The 17,575-nt window shown below is 37.1% G+C and overlaps 1 protein-coding gene, 1 long non-coding RNA gene and 2 pseudogenes across 4 annotated transcripts; 2 read left to right on the plus strand and 2 right to left on the minus strand.

The window, feature by feature from the left end:
• The first annotated feature begins 676 nt into the window (after positions 1-676).
• On the plus strand, positions 677-2,035 carry LOC121754664 (annotated as a pseudogene).
• A 152-nt stretch (positions 2,036-2,187) lies between these two features.
• LOC121753986 (APO protein 1, chloroplastic-like) lies at positions 2,188-5,757 on the minus strand. Of its 3 annotated transcripts, none has more exons than XM_042149302.1 (5): positions 5,564-5,757; positions 5,300-5,408; positions 5,068-5,141; positions 3,242-3,615; positions 2,188-3,157 (listed from the first exon to the last, which is right to left on the minus strand). In XM_042149302.1, the coding sequence occupies exons 2-5, from the start codon at positions 5,352-5,354 to the stop codon at positions 2,320-2,322; spliced, it is 1,341 nt and encodes a 446-aa protein (XP_042005236.1). In that variant the 5' UTR covers positions 5,355-5,408; positions 5,564-5,757; the 3' UTR covers positions 2,188-2,319. The 3 variants fall into 3 exon arrangements, with proteins under 3 accessions (XP_042005236.1, XP_042005235.1, XP_042005237.1); XM_042149301.1 differs by having other exon boundaries at positions 5,511-5,757; XM_042149303.1 differs by having other exon boundaries at positions 3,242-3,609; positions 5,511-5,756.
• A 2,649-nt stretch (positions 5,758-8,406) lies between these two features.
• Positions 8,407-11,914, plus strand: LOC121756099. The gene is made up of 3 exons (XR_006040890.1): positions 8,407-9,247; positions 10,443-10,506; positions 11,721-11,914. It is a non-coding gene; the product is annotated as an uncharacterized LOC121756099 (long non-coding RNA).
• A 2,150-nt stretch (positions 11,915-14,064) lies between these two features.
• On the minus strand, positions 14,065-17,104 carry LOC121756097 (annotated as a pseudogene).
• Between the last annotated feature and the right edge of the window lie 471 nt (positions 17,105-17,575).

Raw genomic sequence — 17,575 nt, forward strand, 5'->3', positions numbered from 1 at the left:
GCTATGAACTATATATATGTTTAATTCGAAATTTTAAGTGATGGAACAAAACCATGTTTATTTAGTAAGCATATTCAAGTCCATTCAACACAACATCAACAAAAACTAGCAATTTTCCATATATTTGTTCTCCATGGATAATCTTAATAACCAATTACTCCTATTAACTAAAATTGCAAATATTACAATATAATCATAAACCTAATTGGATTGATGAATCGTAATTAATAATTGTAAAATTTTGCTAAGAACACTAGACACTTCAATAGGATAAACCGATAAAGTATCTAAAGTACTTGTTGGGTAACGCACAAAAATATAGTACTATTAATACTTCAATTTTAAGAATAGTAAATGAGAAATCTCGACCGACGTGAAAACCCCATCTCCAAAGCTCTAATGAAAAATTATAATACTATCAATTAATCATCTATGGCAACGTAAACGTATTATATACGATGGATCTAGAATAATAGTATAAGGTGGCGTGAAAGCCGTCCAAAAATATTCATCTAAGTTGCATTAAATTGTATGGCAACATGAACATAGTACATTAATTGGAGAATAATAAAAGAATGCATCTAAGGGAACAAGCTAATTAATGAAGCAAACATATACTAATACTATTATTTACAGATTGGCTTTCCGATCTGCCTATGGCTATGCTTCACTATATATTCACTCACTTTTCACATCGAGATTGGTTAGATTAGTTTTGGTACAAAAAAAATGAGGAGAGAAGGTGGATTTGATTTGATATTGATATCGTTGGCGGTGGCGCTGGGGCTGAGCTTGTACGTGGGGCGGATGCAGGCTGCAGTGACGCTGCCACCTGAGTCGAGGGCGCTGCAGCGGCACTTTTACAAGAAGCTCAACAAGTGCGCGAATGTGGAGCCGTTTGTGAGGCATCAAGTGAGTTTGTGGTGGAATCGAGAGAAGAATATTACCGCCAAGCTGCTTAAGCTAGTCTATGCCGACTGCATGGTTAATGTCAGTATTTCTTTTCATAAAATGCTTATATACTTATGTTAATTTTGAGCCATTTTTTGGTTTGTAAAAAAAATCTTATGTTAATTTTGTTGACTCGTGGGACTAATTCACAGTATTATACTTGTGATGTTCACGCAGGGGTGCGACGCATCGATTCTACTGGACGGGCCACACACGGAGAAAACATCTGCAAAAAACTCGGGGTTGGATGGTTTCTTACTGATTGACAAGATCAAGAAGGTTCTTGAAATACGATGCCCCCGTGCGGTTTCTTGCGCTGACATCCTCCATCTTGCTACTCGTGATGCTCTTTATTTTGTACGTACAATGGCCATGAAACTTGTATAGTACTTTAAGTTCTCTATTTACACCGACACGAGATATTGTTATAGTAGTAGTTATTTTTCTTTCATTTGCCAACCGTAATACTGATTAGCATGTATAAATTATAATAGGCGGGAGGACCCTCATATCCAGTCTACTTAGGCAGAAGAGATGGAATGGAATCGAAAGCATCATGGGTGGATCTCCCCTCGCCGGCCATCTCCATCGATCAAGGAATCACCTACTTCAAATCGAAGGGCTTGACGATATGGACTACGCTACTCTTCTTGGAGCACACACCATGGGGAAAACGCACTGCGCCAATCTCAACGACCGTCTCTACAACTTCAACAAGACTAGGAAACCCGACCCCTCCATCGCCAAATCCCAACTGGATGAGCTGCGAAAGCAATGCCCCAAAACCCTCAAGAAAGGCCAGAAAGACCCGACCATGTTCCTGACCGACGACCAATACAGGTTCAGCAACAAGTACTACAGCAACCTAGTGTCCAACAAGGCAGTTCTGAAGGTGGATCAAGACCTGCTCCAGAGCTACAACACGAGTGAGCTGGCGCATGAATACGCAGCCATGTTTCAGCACTTGAAGCAGCAGTTTTCGCTCTCAATCAGCCGGTTGGGAGGCCTTAAGGTCCTCACAGGGAACCAAGGGGAGATTCGCCTAAACTGCCGTTTCACCAACAAGAACAACCCCTACACCTAGAAATCTAGGATCATTCATCATCTACTCCAAATAAATTGTTTCTTTTTTCTATTTGTTTTTACTGTTATGGAGTGTGTTCAGGTGTTATATTTTTGCGCTGAATTAGTGCTGCTATAATATGGGATTTAACAACTCAAGTATGACTGAAACAATTTTTCAGAAATTATTTTTTCAAGATATAAAAAATAATAGGCAAATCCTAAAGAGTAATATCATAATCTATATGTACAATAAGTGCATTTAGAGAGAGGGGAAAACCTTGAATCTATATGCATCCGAAGGCGCTAGGCAACGAAGGGAGCCTCTCTATCTTCTGGGACCACAATGTCAGCCCTCATCATCGGCTTGTACTTGTTAGGCACATGGGCACCCGCCTGCGCGCACACCTCGACCACCGCCGGAACCTTGCCATAGAATCTCTTGAGCGTGCTCTTCAACGGAGGCCCTTTCGGGTCTTCCATGTGCCACACGTAATTAGGCGGGAACACCTCATCAACCGTCGCGTCTTGCCACCCGTGCTTCCCATCCCTCCACTGATGCTTGAACTCTCCACAGAGCTTCGCGTTGTGGCCCCACGGCCCCACGTGCACTTCTGAGCAGTAACCACACGCCTTGACGCTGTATTTTCTCATCAGCTTCGTCACGCCCCATCTGACTTTCTCGTAAGCATTGATTGTCGCCTGCGCAACCATAGGGACCTCCTCCTCCAACGGAGGAGGAAACCGCTCCAGGGCCCGGTAGGTGTCGAGCTCAACAATCTGCGACCCTGGACTACCTGGTTGGAAGGGTTTTGGCTCATCGACATATCCGCCAATGTCGATAACTTTCTTACCGAGCATTCGGATTGGTTCTGTTCTCCTTCTCGAAGGATATTCTGGCAACTCGATCCCAGCTTGGATGCAGAGTTCAACTACCGCAGGAATCCTGTCGTAGCTGAATCTGGTTTCATGCTTAATTCGCCGGCCATATGGATCATACATATGGTACGACTCGATGGGGGTGAGAACATCGTTGATGGAACCCTTTATCCATGAATGGTAATTTCTGCGGCTTCCACTAGTTGAGCCATGACAGTCTTGAATCTTGTGACCAATCTGGGCAACATGAATTTCTGAACACTCGCTGCAAGAAAAGCACAAGAAAGTTACTCCAAGGGCTATATAAATCTTGTGGCTGATCTTCGTACATTCTGGTTCTATGCAGTACCTGCAAGCATGGACTGGAACAACGTGCAGAAGCTGCGCTAGTCCACTAATTAAAACTTTCCAAGCATCAAGTACGTCATAAGCCACTGGTATCAGGCTGGGTACTAGTATTCCATTCTTTGGAGGCTCGAGGTGTTTCTCAATCCCCATTTGTGCAAGCTTCTTATCCTCTCTTGCTGCTTCCACAATCTTCTTCAGGGGAATGGGAAAGGGCTTCTTCTTCTTCTTTGGCAATACCGGTGGAAGATCCACATTCTGGGGTAACATCTCATGCTTCTTCACCCTACGATGATGGTTAGTCCTTCCATATCCACCACATAATATTTCAGGTCTCAGTATGGAATTAGCTTTGCTGTGCACAAGGTGAACCTGAAACTACAAAAACATTTATTAACTTTCTTCGGGATAGGGAACACAATATTTCAAGTTACCTTTGTTTGCTATTCAAGAATTAATTCTTAGTAAGACAAAATTTAAAAGATATACACAGGTCCAGGGGAGTGGCAACTAAAAGTGACGGCTGTGCGCTTGTGAAATAAACTAAAACAAGGTACAAAGCAACAGACATGGGCACACAATTTACATCATCAGATGAGTAATCTTCATCAATATTACTAAGATGCAAACTAATTTATCAAATCAAAGTCTTATGAGGCATATTCCCCCGTGCAACATGAGATTTGTCAAGATATTGCAATTATCTTATGCATGTGATGTTACAAAGTAGATTGTAGTTTTAATATTAAAAATTGATTTTTGACATTGTGAGTGCACATTTCAAGAGCATCTGAGATATTACAACTGAGTTTGGATTATACAGTCAATGCACTTCACATTAACGGCAAAAAAAGATAAATACGAGGGCCAGTTTGACTTTTACATTTGATGTTAAAGGAATAAGGTTGTCTTAAAGCAATTGTAACTGAAATCACTGCACCTTTGTAATTGGAAACAGAACTTTTCAGCCTTTTTGTGCAGAATAGCAGCAAATTCCATGACTTCTTCATAAATGTTTATTTTCTTATAGAAGCAATGAAGCATCCTAGAGCTTTTAGAAAAAATAAACACACACGCTAATGTGAATCAATAAGGATCTTTTGAACATGTCCACACGTTCTCAATAAAGCAAGGTCTTTTCCCACTCACTTCTACAAAATAGCAAAAAAAACATCTACTCTAATGAAAATGTAATGGATGGAGCTAGATATATTATTTCTCTTCCTCAAATGAATGAATGGCATGTAGCAGTATCCTCTTGCATTAGTTCTCTTCTCCTTCACTATTCATACATATTTATTGAAAATTACTATTGTAGCATCCGAAGTGTAAGCTGGTAGATGCAAATGTATCCTCTAGCCTAAACTAGGTAAAGCAATGTTGCAAAACCACCATGCCACTTCTTTGAAAGCGGAAAACAACACATAGCCATCATCCCGAGTTTCACTCAGTAAAGATATCATAAGAATTAAGTATAGTAGTATTTAACAATAATGAACGGTTTTTTGGAGATTTTCACTAGTCAAAGGCCTTCATAATAGCATTTCAATGAACAAAGGATTCTTTCTCCCAGAAGATATATCAAACAATAAAGGAGAAGAAATGAGCAATGTTGATGGAGTAGCTTCCATGGACAATAACTGATGGAGGTGATGAATCTTTTACACAGCTTCTAGGTTATCTACTTCGATCAAACACAAGACAATATATAATAAGATATGTTGAGTGTCAGACCAAACATGTCCTAAGTCACCAAGAAGCCATAACAAGACAATAGATGACAAACATGCTTAGCAGAGACAAGAGAGCCTGTAATTGGTGAGAAAGAACCTTTTGTCCAACGAAAGTTGATCTTGGAAATAGAGTATCAAACGACTTAATTTCTGTCGGACATAGTGAAGCACCTGGCAACAAAAACATAAAGGATAAAGCATGTCATCGTTTGCAATTCATAATTATGAAGAAAGGAAGAAATAAATAACCTTGGAGATGATGCCTCAAATTGAATTCTCAGGAAATCAATTACCATAAAAAGGTCATGGGGAAAAAAATAAATGCTTACCCCCGTTTAGTGGAGTCCATGGCACAAAAGCACCTATGGATAGTTGCTGGAGCATTTAAACTCCAGAAGGATTTCTCCACAATTCCACAAGGTAAAATAACTTAGAAACCTGCAATGGAAATGCATTGGTATTATAAGGAAATAGCAGAATATCAATGCGAAGACATAAACATGGACCCTGCTATTGGCTGAAGTGAAGTTCATAACATACTAGGATTAATTGTAGAGTAATCCTGCACTCAGAATACAAAATTTGGGGCTCACAAGTTAGGGCTCTAGAGTTTTGAGTTAGGGAATTGTTGCAAACACAGCGGCGGTCTGAGCTCACGGAAGCAGCGCTACTCGAATTGGGGCGAGATAGCACCGCGACGTGGCGAAGCTAAGAAAGAGAGAAATATGGTGCGCTGAATTTCTAGAGTGAGAGAGAGAATGGGAAAAAAATCTGGTTTGGTGGAGAGCTCACAAATAACCAAATACTCCCGCATAGGCCAATTTTTTTTAGTTGCACGAATTTTAAAAAATATTTAAAAAAAGGAAAATAATATTAAGGACGTGTTCAGTGACTCATATTTGATTAGGCCAAGAAATAAAACTGGTCAAGAATTGTGTCAAGACGGCCCACGACCCTTGTTTTATTTCTTCCGTTCGATGGAGCTGATTTGGGGAAGAGGTTGAAATATGTCAATGTAAAGTATTGTCTAAAAAGACCAAAAACACCTCAAATGTTTCCTTTATTTCCATGAGTTGTCCCTCTGCAAAATAATGGCCGCCGTTAGAAGAGGTGAAGATGTCACCCCCATCGCCTTCAATTTCATCCACGCCCGTCTCCTCCGCGCTGCCCCTGCTCACCGTCGTCCTCAGTTCTGTTCGACTCATCTCCTCTCTCTCTTCTATTTGGTCTCTCTCTCTCATCTCCTACATCATCGTTCGCCGCAACTGGTCTCGCCTCCGCTCCGTCGTCAGTCTCCCACTCCCTTCCATCTCGATCTCACTCTCCACAAATTGGATGAAACTTGTTGCTGCTTCAATTAATATGTTGCGCCGACGGAAATTGGAAAGTGAAGACTGAACTTTCTGGTCTTTGATTTTGGGGGAATGAAAACGATAGGGGTAAAATTGTAATCTTATCTTCAATTCTTGGTGTCAGCCGCACTCCCAGATTCATAAACCACCTATTGAACAAAGAAATGAATTTTGCATATTTCTGATGAACAGTGACGGGCCCTTACTCATTTCAAGGGCTCGCATGAATTATATATTGTAAACCGAACGCATGTAAATGGACAGAATTGGAGTCATTTCTTGGTATTTCTGACAGAGCGAACACGTCCTAAATGAAATGTGAGGGAAATGAATTAGTGAAATGTGAGACTATATTAGTATTTGTGGTAAAAATGAATCAAGATTCCTATTTACTGACAGATTAAAATGAAAAAATGGGGCTCCTATTCGCGGGCAACGGAATGAGTAATCCTTAATATTCACCACAAGTTTAAATACTCCAATTTTATTTTACCATTAATTCCTCTCTCTCTCTCCCAACAACCATCTCCCACTCCAAGCCCTTCGGCGCTCCCATGGCGGAAAACGCCCATCTCTATTCCTCTGCCCACCAAGGCCAAATTCCTTCACAATTGCATAAACCACCCCATTACTAATCCAACTACAAAGGTATATCTTTATCTCTCCCACCATCCAATACCAATTTTCTTCCATGGATGCATCCATGTAATCCGCAAACTAAATCTAATTAATCGAACAACCCGAAATTAGAGTTGAACTTTAAAGAACACGGAATTGAATTAAGAACTTAACTAGGAAAAATGGGGCTGCCCGACCAAATCTTCTTTTGAGAGAGGAGATCGAGAAGGAAAAGAGAAAAGAGAGGGAGGTTGAGAATCTAGTAGGCTGGATAGACAGAAAGCAATGGCGTCAAGAGGGAATGAAAATTTGAGTTTCTCTTTTAGATGGATCGAAAGAGAGATAATAAAACTAAAAAGAGGAAACATATTTTTTATTACATTAACGATTCCAAATGAGCAAATTTGGTCAATAACATTTCATTAATATCTATTAAGGTCCATCAACTATAAATTAATATCCATTCAACTATTTTTTGGCTATTTTCAATATTTTTATGACCAAAGTATCCTTAAGTTCAATGAGGGCAATTCAATCTATTTACCCTTTCATTTTCATTGAAGTATGTAATTTGAGATAGTTAATGTACCAAAAAAGATGTTCCGTCTAATTTTAATTTCAAACTAAAAATATCTAAATTATATTAATATTATATTATTATTAATTATTTACGTTTAGTTTTACTTATTTGTAATATTTTAAATCATTGTACTATATTTAACTTAATAGTGAAATAACTTAGATATAAATATATGTAAACATTATACTTATAGTATATAAGTTCAATTTATTAGATGGAATATTATTTTTTCACTCTTAAAGCTATACATGGAATATGTTATTTTTAAGTGCAATACAAAATTGATTATTAAAAATAAATTGAAAATTTATTAACATACATAGAATCTTAAATAATTCAAAGAGCTAAGTTTTATTTTATCTACTCTTATGTAGTAATTGTAGTCTAAAAAAATTAGTTGAAATTATCAATAATCAATTTAATAAAAAAGACAATGACATTCTTAGTTGAATTTTAAATCTATGATTGTTTAATTCAATAAAAAAAATCAAGTTGCTTCAATTGTTTAATATCACAATGTCGCGTCTTAATATTATCATTAGACCATTTACAACATCATGAAAATTGTTAATAGTTCTCATATCAATTCCCTTGACTATTCGTGAATCATATTTTTCTACTTTATTAAATTTTTATTTCAATGTAATATATATTATATATTATGATTAACTTAAATTTTCAGTTAAATAAAATTACGAGATTCATTAAAATAAAATATTTATCTTACTTTTATCTAAATAATTGAGAGTGTAACCATATAAAAGTATTAACTAGCACTAGAAAGTAACATCTGTAACACCCCGAGTTTTCGTGCACGGATTTTTGGAGTATAAAAAAAAAATATTTGGACGAAGAGATACTTGGAATCAAAGTGCAAGGAAAATCTTCAAGAATGAGAGTGAAGGATATACTTCTTTTAAATGAACACTAAGGAGTAAAGATACAAGAATGATCCAATTAGTACAATGTTACAAAATTGAAGGAGATAATATTTCTCCATGTACTCTATGTCTCAGATGTACATTCTTAGCTTTGCACAAAAAGGGAACAAGAGCCAAGATTATAAGAATTTCTACTTTAGAAAGAAAGCATAGAGAATGATATGAGCAAAGACTCCATCTCTTATCTCTCTCGATTTTCCTTCCACAAAGCTCCAAGGAGGCAGTTGTTGTACCTACAATATTTACACCAAAAGGGCATCAAAATTTTGTCACATAAAAAAAGGAGAAAGGAGACACAAGCCAAAGAGGATAGGGGAATGGAAACCTCTCATCGAGGCTGGAGAAACTGCCAAGGAGGGGCTGTTTTCTCCCAAGAATTTCACCATTCTAGCATAATCACAGAATCACAAAACTCAAAAAGGAAGCCAACACTGCAGCCTCAAAATAGAAATTGGAGCTCCCCAATGCCTTACACCAAGGAGGCAAGAGGCTTATGTGATGCTAAAAAGGGGAAGGAACCCATAGCTTGAAATAGAAGAGCATCCTTCCCAATGCTAACACCAAAGGGGTAGTAAAAGCTTTTATCACAAATCCAAAAGTGAAGGAATCTTTATCCCAAATTAGACACAAAATGCCAAGGAGTTTTGGCTATAAATACCAGCCCACCACCACCTCCTTCCTCACACCTCTCTAAATTCACAAATTCACAAGAAGTGCAGCAAGAGAGGAAGGAGTGGCGGCGAGCTTAAGGGCAGTCCGGTGTTCGAAGGAGTCATCGAGAAAGAGGTAAACACTAGCACACCCTCTGCTTTTGTTTCGAACATCATACTAGGCCCAAGAACATAGAAGCTCACTAGGTTCCCACAACGACAGTAGCGATCAACTAATATAATTCCATCATAATTGACAATTAACCAAGGATTTCAGCTCAATCCAGTGAGCACACATAATACACTCAATCTTGGAGACTTAGAACATAGCCGCTGCCCCAAAGGAATTAAAACTTAACATAACAAGTAAAAGGGAAGGGTAGCTTAGCTTTAGAACAATGGGCTGCCCGGCGAGGGTCGGGTGACGGCGGAACCCCAGAGAGCAGATGGAGGCGGCGGAATAGCAGCTGGCAGCGGGAACTCCACTCACCGAGTACCCTAAGCGGGGACGGCGGCGCTACCTCCCAGAGAGCTTGGCGTGAGAGGAGGAGCTCGGAGATCGATGAGCTGCCATCGGTGAGGTCGGCGAGAGGAAGGGCGCTGGACGGAGAGCCGAGAACTCCTCTGACCTCGACGGAGGAAGAGATAGAGAGGAGAGTGAGGGACGGCTAGAACTCCGGTGGAGCTGATCGACGGCGATTCGCCGGAGAGGCCGCGAGGACGAGTCGCCAGAGAGAGAGGTGCTAGCGGCGTGAATTCGTCGGAGAAATTGAGGATACGCGCTGCTGTTGTGTTCTTCAATTTGGGGATTTGATTTGAGGGAGAATGAATTGAGAAATTAACCGATGGATGAAGGGAGTATTTGGGTTGGTTGGTTTAACTAAATTTTTGGGCCACTTTGAATTTAGTAGCTGGGCTGGAGTATTTAATTGATGGGGCTGTCCCAATTAATTAATTAGGCCAATTCTTGTGTAGAAGGACTACACAAATCAAGAAGACTAGGTTCTAATTATGGACCGATGGGTTCTTAAGGAGTTTAAGTTTGGCCTATGTTACATTATTGAGTGGGAAGATTAGAATAAGGAAAGATGGGTTGTGATTTGTATTCTCATATTGGGCTGGAATAATTGATCTTTGGGCCGAAATAATTAAAGAGGGAGAAGAGCAGTTGGGCCGGATGGAAGTAATGGGATGCAAACTAATTTGGTTTTGAGCCGGAATTCTAATTAAGTTCTTGGGGCTATGATTAATTAGGGCATGCATTCTAATTCTAATTAAAAGTTAAAGAATTTTCTTAAGTCTTGTTAGTAAGTTGTGTTGTTTTCAAAAAGGTTATCTCCGCGAGCTAAGGTCGGAGTCAGGAAAAATCAAATTAAGGAGTTTTAAGCGAACGAGGTGGACTTTCGAACTAAAGTATTTTAGTGAGCTTTCTATTTATTATGAGATGTTACGTGGGCTTTTTGTTAAAGTTACAGTTTTTACGAGAAGTGTTTTTATGTGCTTTCTATTTAAGATATGATGATAAGTGCGAGCTTGCTTTTTAATGTGAAGTGTTATGATAAGTGCTATTTGCTTGGTGTTATTATACGACGTTATGTGTTGCTTTACGAGTGCTTATGAAGTGAAGCCTCTATTGAAAGTTTCGAGTTCGGTTTTGACCGATAGAAATGAGTTTTGTTAAAAGTATGTGTACGAGGAAAATGAAGTTTCAAAAGTTTTGAGTTCGGCTTTGACCGATAGAAAAGTGAGCTTAAGTTTCAAGAGTGTTTTATGAGGAAATGAAGGTTTTGAAAGTTTTGAGTTCGGCTTTGACCGATAGAAGTGATTTTTGAGTTCGGCTTTGACCGATAGAAATAAGTTTTGATCCAAATACGTTTACGAGAAAAGAAGGGAAGTTTTGAAAGTTATGTGTTCGGCTCTTGATGAAAAAAAGATGAGTTTATGTTAAAAAACAGTTTTATGAGAAAAATAAGGTTGCAAAGGTTATGTCAAGCCATGTTTTGTTTTGAACGTTGCCTATCCGACTAACTAGCAAGGACGATGTCCCTACTAGACCAGAAGTTTCAATTTTGTGAATTCAGGTTTGTAGTGGGATGAGCCCATACATTCTGTTTCACCAAGAGTTAGTGAATTCGGGTTTGTAGTGGGGTGAGCCCATACATTCCGTTTCACCAAGAGTTAGTGAATTCGGGTTTGTAGTGGGGTGAGCCCATACATTCCGTTTCACCAAGAGTTAGTGAAGTCGGGTTTGTAGTGGGGTGAGCCCATACATTCCGTTTCACCAAGAGTTAGTGAATTCGGGTTTGTAAGCGGTTGAAGCCCATACATTCCGTTTCACCGAGTTTCGTGAATTTTGTTCACGAGGAGGTTAGTGGGCTTCTGTTCCCCAGGAGTTAGTCAGATATGGCATATGTTCCAGGAAAATAGATCGAAAGATCGCTTTTGAAAAAGGAAAAGGAAAATGTTTTAGTGTTCTCGGACTTTTCCTAAAACCCCGAGTTCACTCAAAGAGTGGCTTGACATAATCAGTTTTTATGAAAATATATTTTGGCACGTGTCCACTGAGTACACCAAGTACTCAGCCCTGCATATGTTTTAAAAATGTGCAGGTTGAGCAGTGATGACGCCAGGCGGTGTTGAGCATAGACGATGAAGATCCTTCGATAAGAATAGTACTCGGATGCGGCGTGTCTCCATACACGACGTCATCTACTCTTGACTCTTCCGCTGCAATGTAAAAAAATCGAGTTTGCACTCTGTATCATGCACTCTGATATATACTATTTGAGTTATTTTGGTTCAAGTTTCAGTTGTGACACAGTATTCCCCTTTCTTCCCCGCTTCTTTCATCCTCCCCTAGTCGCGATCAACCGGGCTTTCTATCCTTAGAAAGTGCGGTCATGACAACATCGTACTTAATATTCAAATAAGGTATGTTAGATGATAATAATAATAATAATAATAATAATAATAATAATAATAATAATAATAATAATAATAATAATAATAATAATAATAATAATAATAATAATAGTATAAGATCTACTAAACTTAATCCCAAATAAATTAGAAGAAAGAAAAAAGTGGATGAATAAATAGATTGAATTGCTATTAATGGCCTTAAGGGTACTTTGTCATAAAAATATTGAAAATAGTAAAAAATTAGTTGAATTGATATTAACATATAGTTAATGGACCTCAAAGATATTATGAAATGTTACGGACCAAATTTGCTCATTTGGGATAGTTGATGTACTAAAAAATATGTTCCCTCAATTAAAAAATATAAAAGTATTAAAATGTGGTGAATATATACTGTGGGTAATTTGGTTATTTGTAAATATTATGAAAAAATAATAAGAAAGAGGAAAAAAAGACATGAAAATTTGTAATTCTTTATTTTGAAAAATTCGCATGTCACGATCTAATATTTCAAAAGATCAACGAAATTAATCCCAAATTTTGAAAGGTAATTGTGACCCTTTTTTCTGAAATCTTTCGGTTTGGTGAATGCTGAGTAAAAGGGTAAAAGGAGATGTTGAAAATATTTACTGGTAATATTTGATTGGTTTTGTATAGGGATGTTAATCTGTCAGCCCAATGGGTTTCAGGTTAATAGACTATACTTGAATATTTTATATATTGAGTATGGGGCGCACTATGGTCAATAAGTAAAATTTTGTCAAAAATCAAAACAAATCACAGCCCTTGGATCATTAGATTGGATGGTTGTGATAAGTTACATTATTAGACTAAGACGTTACATTATTAACCAAGCTACATTGTTAGACTATAATGGTACATTATTTTACTAAATGGTACATTATTAGCCAAGCTACATTACCAGACTATAATGGTACATTATTTTACTAAAATGGTACATTATTAGCCAAGCTACATTATTAGATGACACGTGGCATTAATCTGACCGTTACCACAAGATCCAATGGACTACAACTGTTTTGATTTTGAACACAATTTAGCTTATGAATCTGAATACATCCCTATTGAGTATTATTTAAAAATTAACTTTTACGAGTATCCATACCTCAAAAATATTTTTAAATTATTTAATTATAAAAAGTTGAAGAAGGAATTTTTCTTGCCTGTCACATAATTAAATGATATTGAAGGTCAAATTATATTTAAACATTAGGAAAAATATATAATAAAGATATTATAAAAAATATGAGTATATGATAAATTTATTAAATATATATACTCTTCAAGGTATTAATGGTATTTTCGTCAGGAAAAACTTGAAAATAGTAAAAGAATACTTCGATTGATATTAATGCATAGTTGACGGACCTCAAATAATATTTTCAAAGTTCACAGACCTAAAATAAGAGTTTAACATAGTTCGTAGACCAAAAAAGATTTTCTCTCTTAAAAAAACCATGTAACCCGACAGCTATCTCGACGGGCCAACCCGCTAAACCCATCAGCCCGACCGGATCAGCCCATCCCTTACCTGGTTACACTTTTTAAAACCCATCCCTCTAAATTTGACTAGCTATTTGGGTCAGCCTATTGGGTTCGGGCTACTGCCTCCCTAATTTTCTACTCCAAAGTACAGACCTTTAGTTTTCATAAAACGACTCTACAAAAAAAAAAGTGGAAAAGTAATACTGACGGGTGTTTATAAACTTGTAACATTAATTACAAATATATATATAGTCTAAACTTATTTTCCGATAAATGTCTAACTTAGCTTTTAATGTTAAAAAAGAAAGGTAAAAAACACAAATTCAAAAATAATAAAGAAATACATAATCCCTGCATCAATCAATAAACTCATTGCACTAAATAAATACTACAATAGAACAAAATAGACAAACCAAATTTTGTGAATTAAAGATCTTTTTCATAGTAATAGATATCCACTACGAGATTTTCTTCAATTCTAGCCATTCAGTTGGACATGAATCGAACAATTGAACACCATCGAGAAGACCATTAATTTCAATAGATTATCGTAAATAAGATCATTAATATCAATAGATTGTCCTAAATAATTTTCATTTATCAAGACTAATCACCAACGATAAACACCATCATAGAGCTACATCGCAATCGGGGGGAGGAACATTAGTAGCACAATAAGTTGATGAGTGTTTTGCCCTATACATTTCAAGGGGTAGGCTACACAGACAAGTATGTTTCAATTCAATGTACCCAGATTATACATTATCAAATAAGCATGCTGCAAATAGCAAGAGTGTCTTTAAAGTTGCCCCATTTGCTGAATTACTTTGTTTGTTGAGCACTCAGAAGCATAACATATCAGAAAGAAATGAGTTGATCTTTCATTGCCCATCGAGAGTTCCAAGCGCCTCTGTTAGAAGCCTCTGTGCTTCTTCTCTTCTCCTGTCACCGGATATACAACATGACTGATATATAGTGAAACCTTAACAACTTTAATAGAAAGCAATGCAAGAACGAAGCAGGGATAAAAACTGTCAGTTTCTAGAGCGAGAGATAGAGGGTACTGATGTTGCAATATCAAGTCTGGCTTAAATCATGCTTCTTGCATCATATTTATATTATACTAAAGAATATACACCGCTTCCCTACAGAGGTTATAAGAAACCATGCAGCACAAATATAAAGCCCTTGACTCAGCATCAATTAAATAACAGAAAGAAAACTGTAATGAGCAAATACTGTATCTTTGCTGGACTAATGGAAACAATATGTTACACAATTATCTACTCTTATGCTTGACAATCATACTTGGTTGGTGACAAGTAAAAGTTGCATGAACTGAAATTAAAATATAGGTCTCATTTACAAAACAACAGAACAGACAGATTCCATGTCATTGCAGAGTTTCGCAAAGGTGACATACCGTTTAATGTCCTCAACAGCTTGTTTACGCCGCTGTATCTGCAGTTCTAGAATATGTATCAATGTTGCTCTAGCCTGAGAAAAAAAGGGGAAAATGTATATAAAAAGAAGCCAAAAGCCAATAGTTGTTTCTTTAATCAATAAGCAAATCAATGCTTCTTAAGTTACTTCACCTGGTGCGGCCGCAGAGAATTCAGAAGGTGATATAAATTCTTGAAAATTAAAGATATGTCTTCTACTCTCCTAGCATACTGTGATGGACGCTCAACAAGAACATCAGCAAGCTCCAAAATATTTAACTGCAATTCCCTGTTAAGAGACCTGAGCTCTTTCTTGAAATCTAATGAAAAATCAAATGAACAAATTCAGGTTTGGACAGCATTCTTATACCAACTTGAGAATAATAAAGCAGATATCTACCTAAAGATATGAAATACAGGTAAGCTTGCAAGATTAAATTAAATGTTCATGCGCATGAGGGCATAGATAATTCACAAGAACAATGATGCTAAAATAGAAAGAATACTCTTAAGTCTTAACCTTTTTTTCATACCTTAATAATAGAATCTATATGTGTGATTTGATTACTGGACTGAAATTTGATCTCCTGGTATAGGGTCTGACAGGATCTAAAATGCCTGGTGTTTTAACATCAACACAATGCCAGTATCTAACACCGGAACGAGGTTAAAAGGCTAAATTCTGTAAGCTATCAGTATCATTTCCACATATCATTTAGACTGCATGCTATTAAATGTAGCTATTCTAGTCTTAATTTTTAGAGTTCTATTTTCTTCATGCTCAATCTCAATGCTCGTGACTATTATAGTGAATTCCATGGTTCATGTGGTCATTTGCTGCTGAGAAAATAGTCTTATGGGAATTAAATGGTATACCAAGCAATATACTCCATTAATTAAAGGATGAGATTGTCCAGGCTTGGTGTGATAGATGTCATAGACCAAGGTTCTTTTACAAACAATATGAACATTCCACCTATTTAACGTGGACATTTAAATTTATATAATAACAATACTGATTTATTGAAATTCAATGTATTCCATATCCAAATTTTGAATTTTTTTGGTGCCTAAACTCTTAAAGCTTATAGATCCTCTCTCTTCTCTTTGCAACATATCTATGACTCATATATAACTCTCACAAAGCCAAAGCCAAAGCCAGCTTTAAAATAAGTCAGAGTTGCAAAACATCAAATCTGACAAGAAAAGTAGAATTGCTGATACACAGATAAAAAATGGAGGTCACAGACGAAAATATTACCGAGACCATTCTATACATTTCTAGAGATGAAAACATTGGACTTGCATTATCATTCAGTCTCATAAACAACCTAAGCTATAAAACGGTGATAGGTTTCATGGAGCAGTCCTCCAAACTATGAATACTCTTTAAAAGCAAGAAATAAACATCATTCAAAAGCATAAATGAGCAAACAAAAGAACACCGTAATTGACATTAACTCGATTAAATTTTGAAATTGAATTAAGTATTTTGTGTTGCTTTGAAAGTAGGAATTCAGGCACATACCAATATTGGGCCCCTTAGGGTATAACTGACGAACGCCCTGTTCTTCTAGACCTGGAAGAACGTCATCCGTCTACAAGATAGTTCAAAGAGAAGGTTAGCGAAACAGAGCATCACATCCCCCAATTTTACTGTTGTTAATTGGTAATTGCACTCTACAACTGCAGTGTTAGCAATTTAGGTCTAGGATAAAAGCATTGGAGGGAAACGCATGATTGAGTATTGTAATTAGGAAAGACAGCAGTTGATGATTCTAGTAGACATAACACGGAAAAAAGCAGGGAGATGGAAGTTGGGGTACCGTGTAGCTGGCGCCATAGAGGGAGTAGGGGCCTTGAATAGGAGGCGGCGGCGCGGGCAGGAATGGGGGTCGTCGGAGTAGTTTTTGTAGAGCCGATAATACGGCGGCGGCGGTGGATAAGTGGCCGTCGCCATGGGATAATTGCAGATCAAGGAAGAACTGAGAGAGATCGATCAGCAATCAGTGGGAGAGAATTTTTCATATGCCAATTCAAATTTAAAATAGTTCTATTACTATGAACGAACAATTAATTTTTCATAGTGACGGTTCATAATTTAAAATCTCACAGGTGCGAGAAACGTGAATGAAAAAGTTATTGAAATACGAGTTTTACTTTCTATCCCACGATATTTAGACCATAAGTAATACTTCCTCCGTCCCAGAAAAATATGTGCAATTTCTATTTTTGTCCGTCCCACAAAAATATATACATTCTATTTTTGAAAAGTTATATCAATTTAATAACGTAGTTCTCCACTATCCATTAACTCTACTTTAACTATCATTCTCCTCCTCTATTTTACTTTACCAAACAATTCTCCTCATCTCTCCTGCTTTACCAATTTTATCTTAATTCTCGTGCCTATCTCATCCGCCTATATTTTTATGGGACGGGGGAGTATGAGATTTTAAGAAAAGTTGATAGCTGAAAATGTGAAAGAATGATAAAGAAAAAAATAATTGAATATTTTAATAAGAAATAAAAAAGGAAATTTAATTCCAATGTAGAAAATAGATATTTTAAAGAGGACAAACTAAAAAAAGATG

This window comes from Salvia splendens, chromosome 11 (genome assembly GCF_004379255.2).
Source record: "Salvia splendens isolate huo1 chromosome 11, SspV2, whole genome shotgun sequence".
Taxonomy (NCBI): Eukaryota; Viridiplantae; Streptophyta; class Magnoliopsida; order Lamiales; family Lamiaceae; genus Salvia; species Salvia splendens.

What these genes read in the sequence shown, in the direction of transcription:
- LOC121753986 (XM_042149302.1), bottom strand. Translation starts at nt 5,354, where the DNA reads ATGCTCCAGCAACTATCCATAGGTGCTTTTGTGCCATGGACTCCACTA. An exon ending in CAACTTTCGTTGGACAAAAG is followed by an intron (nt 3,616 to 5,067) that starts GTTCTTTCTCAC and finishes ATGTTTTTGTAG; the next exon opens with TTTCAGGTTCACCTTGTGCA. An exon ending in GTTCCAGTCCATGCTTGCAG is followed by an intron (nt 3,158 to 3,241) that starts GTACTGCATAGA and finishes CTTTTCTTGCAG; the next exon opens with CGAGTGTTCAGAAATTCATG.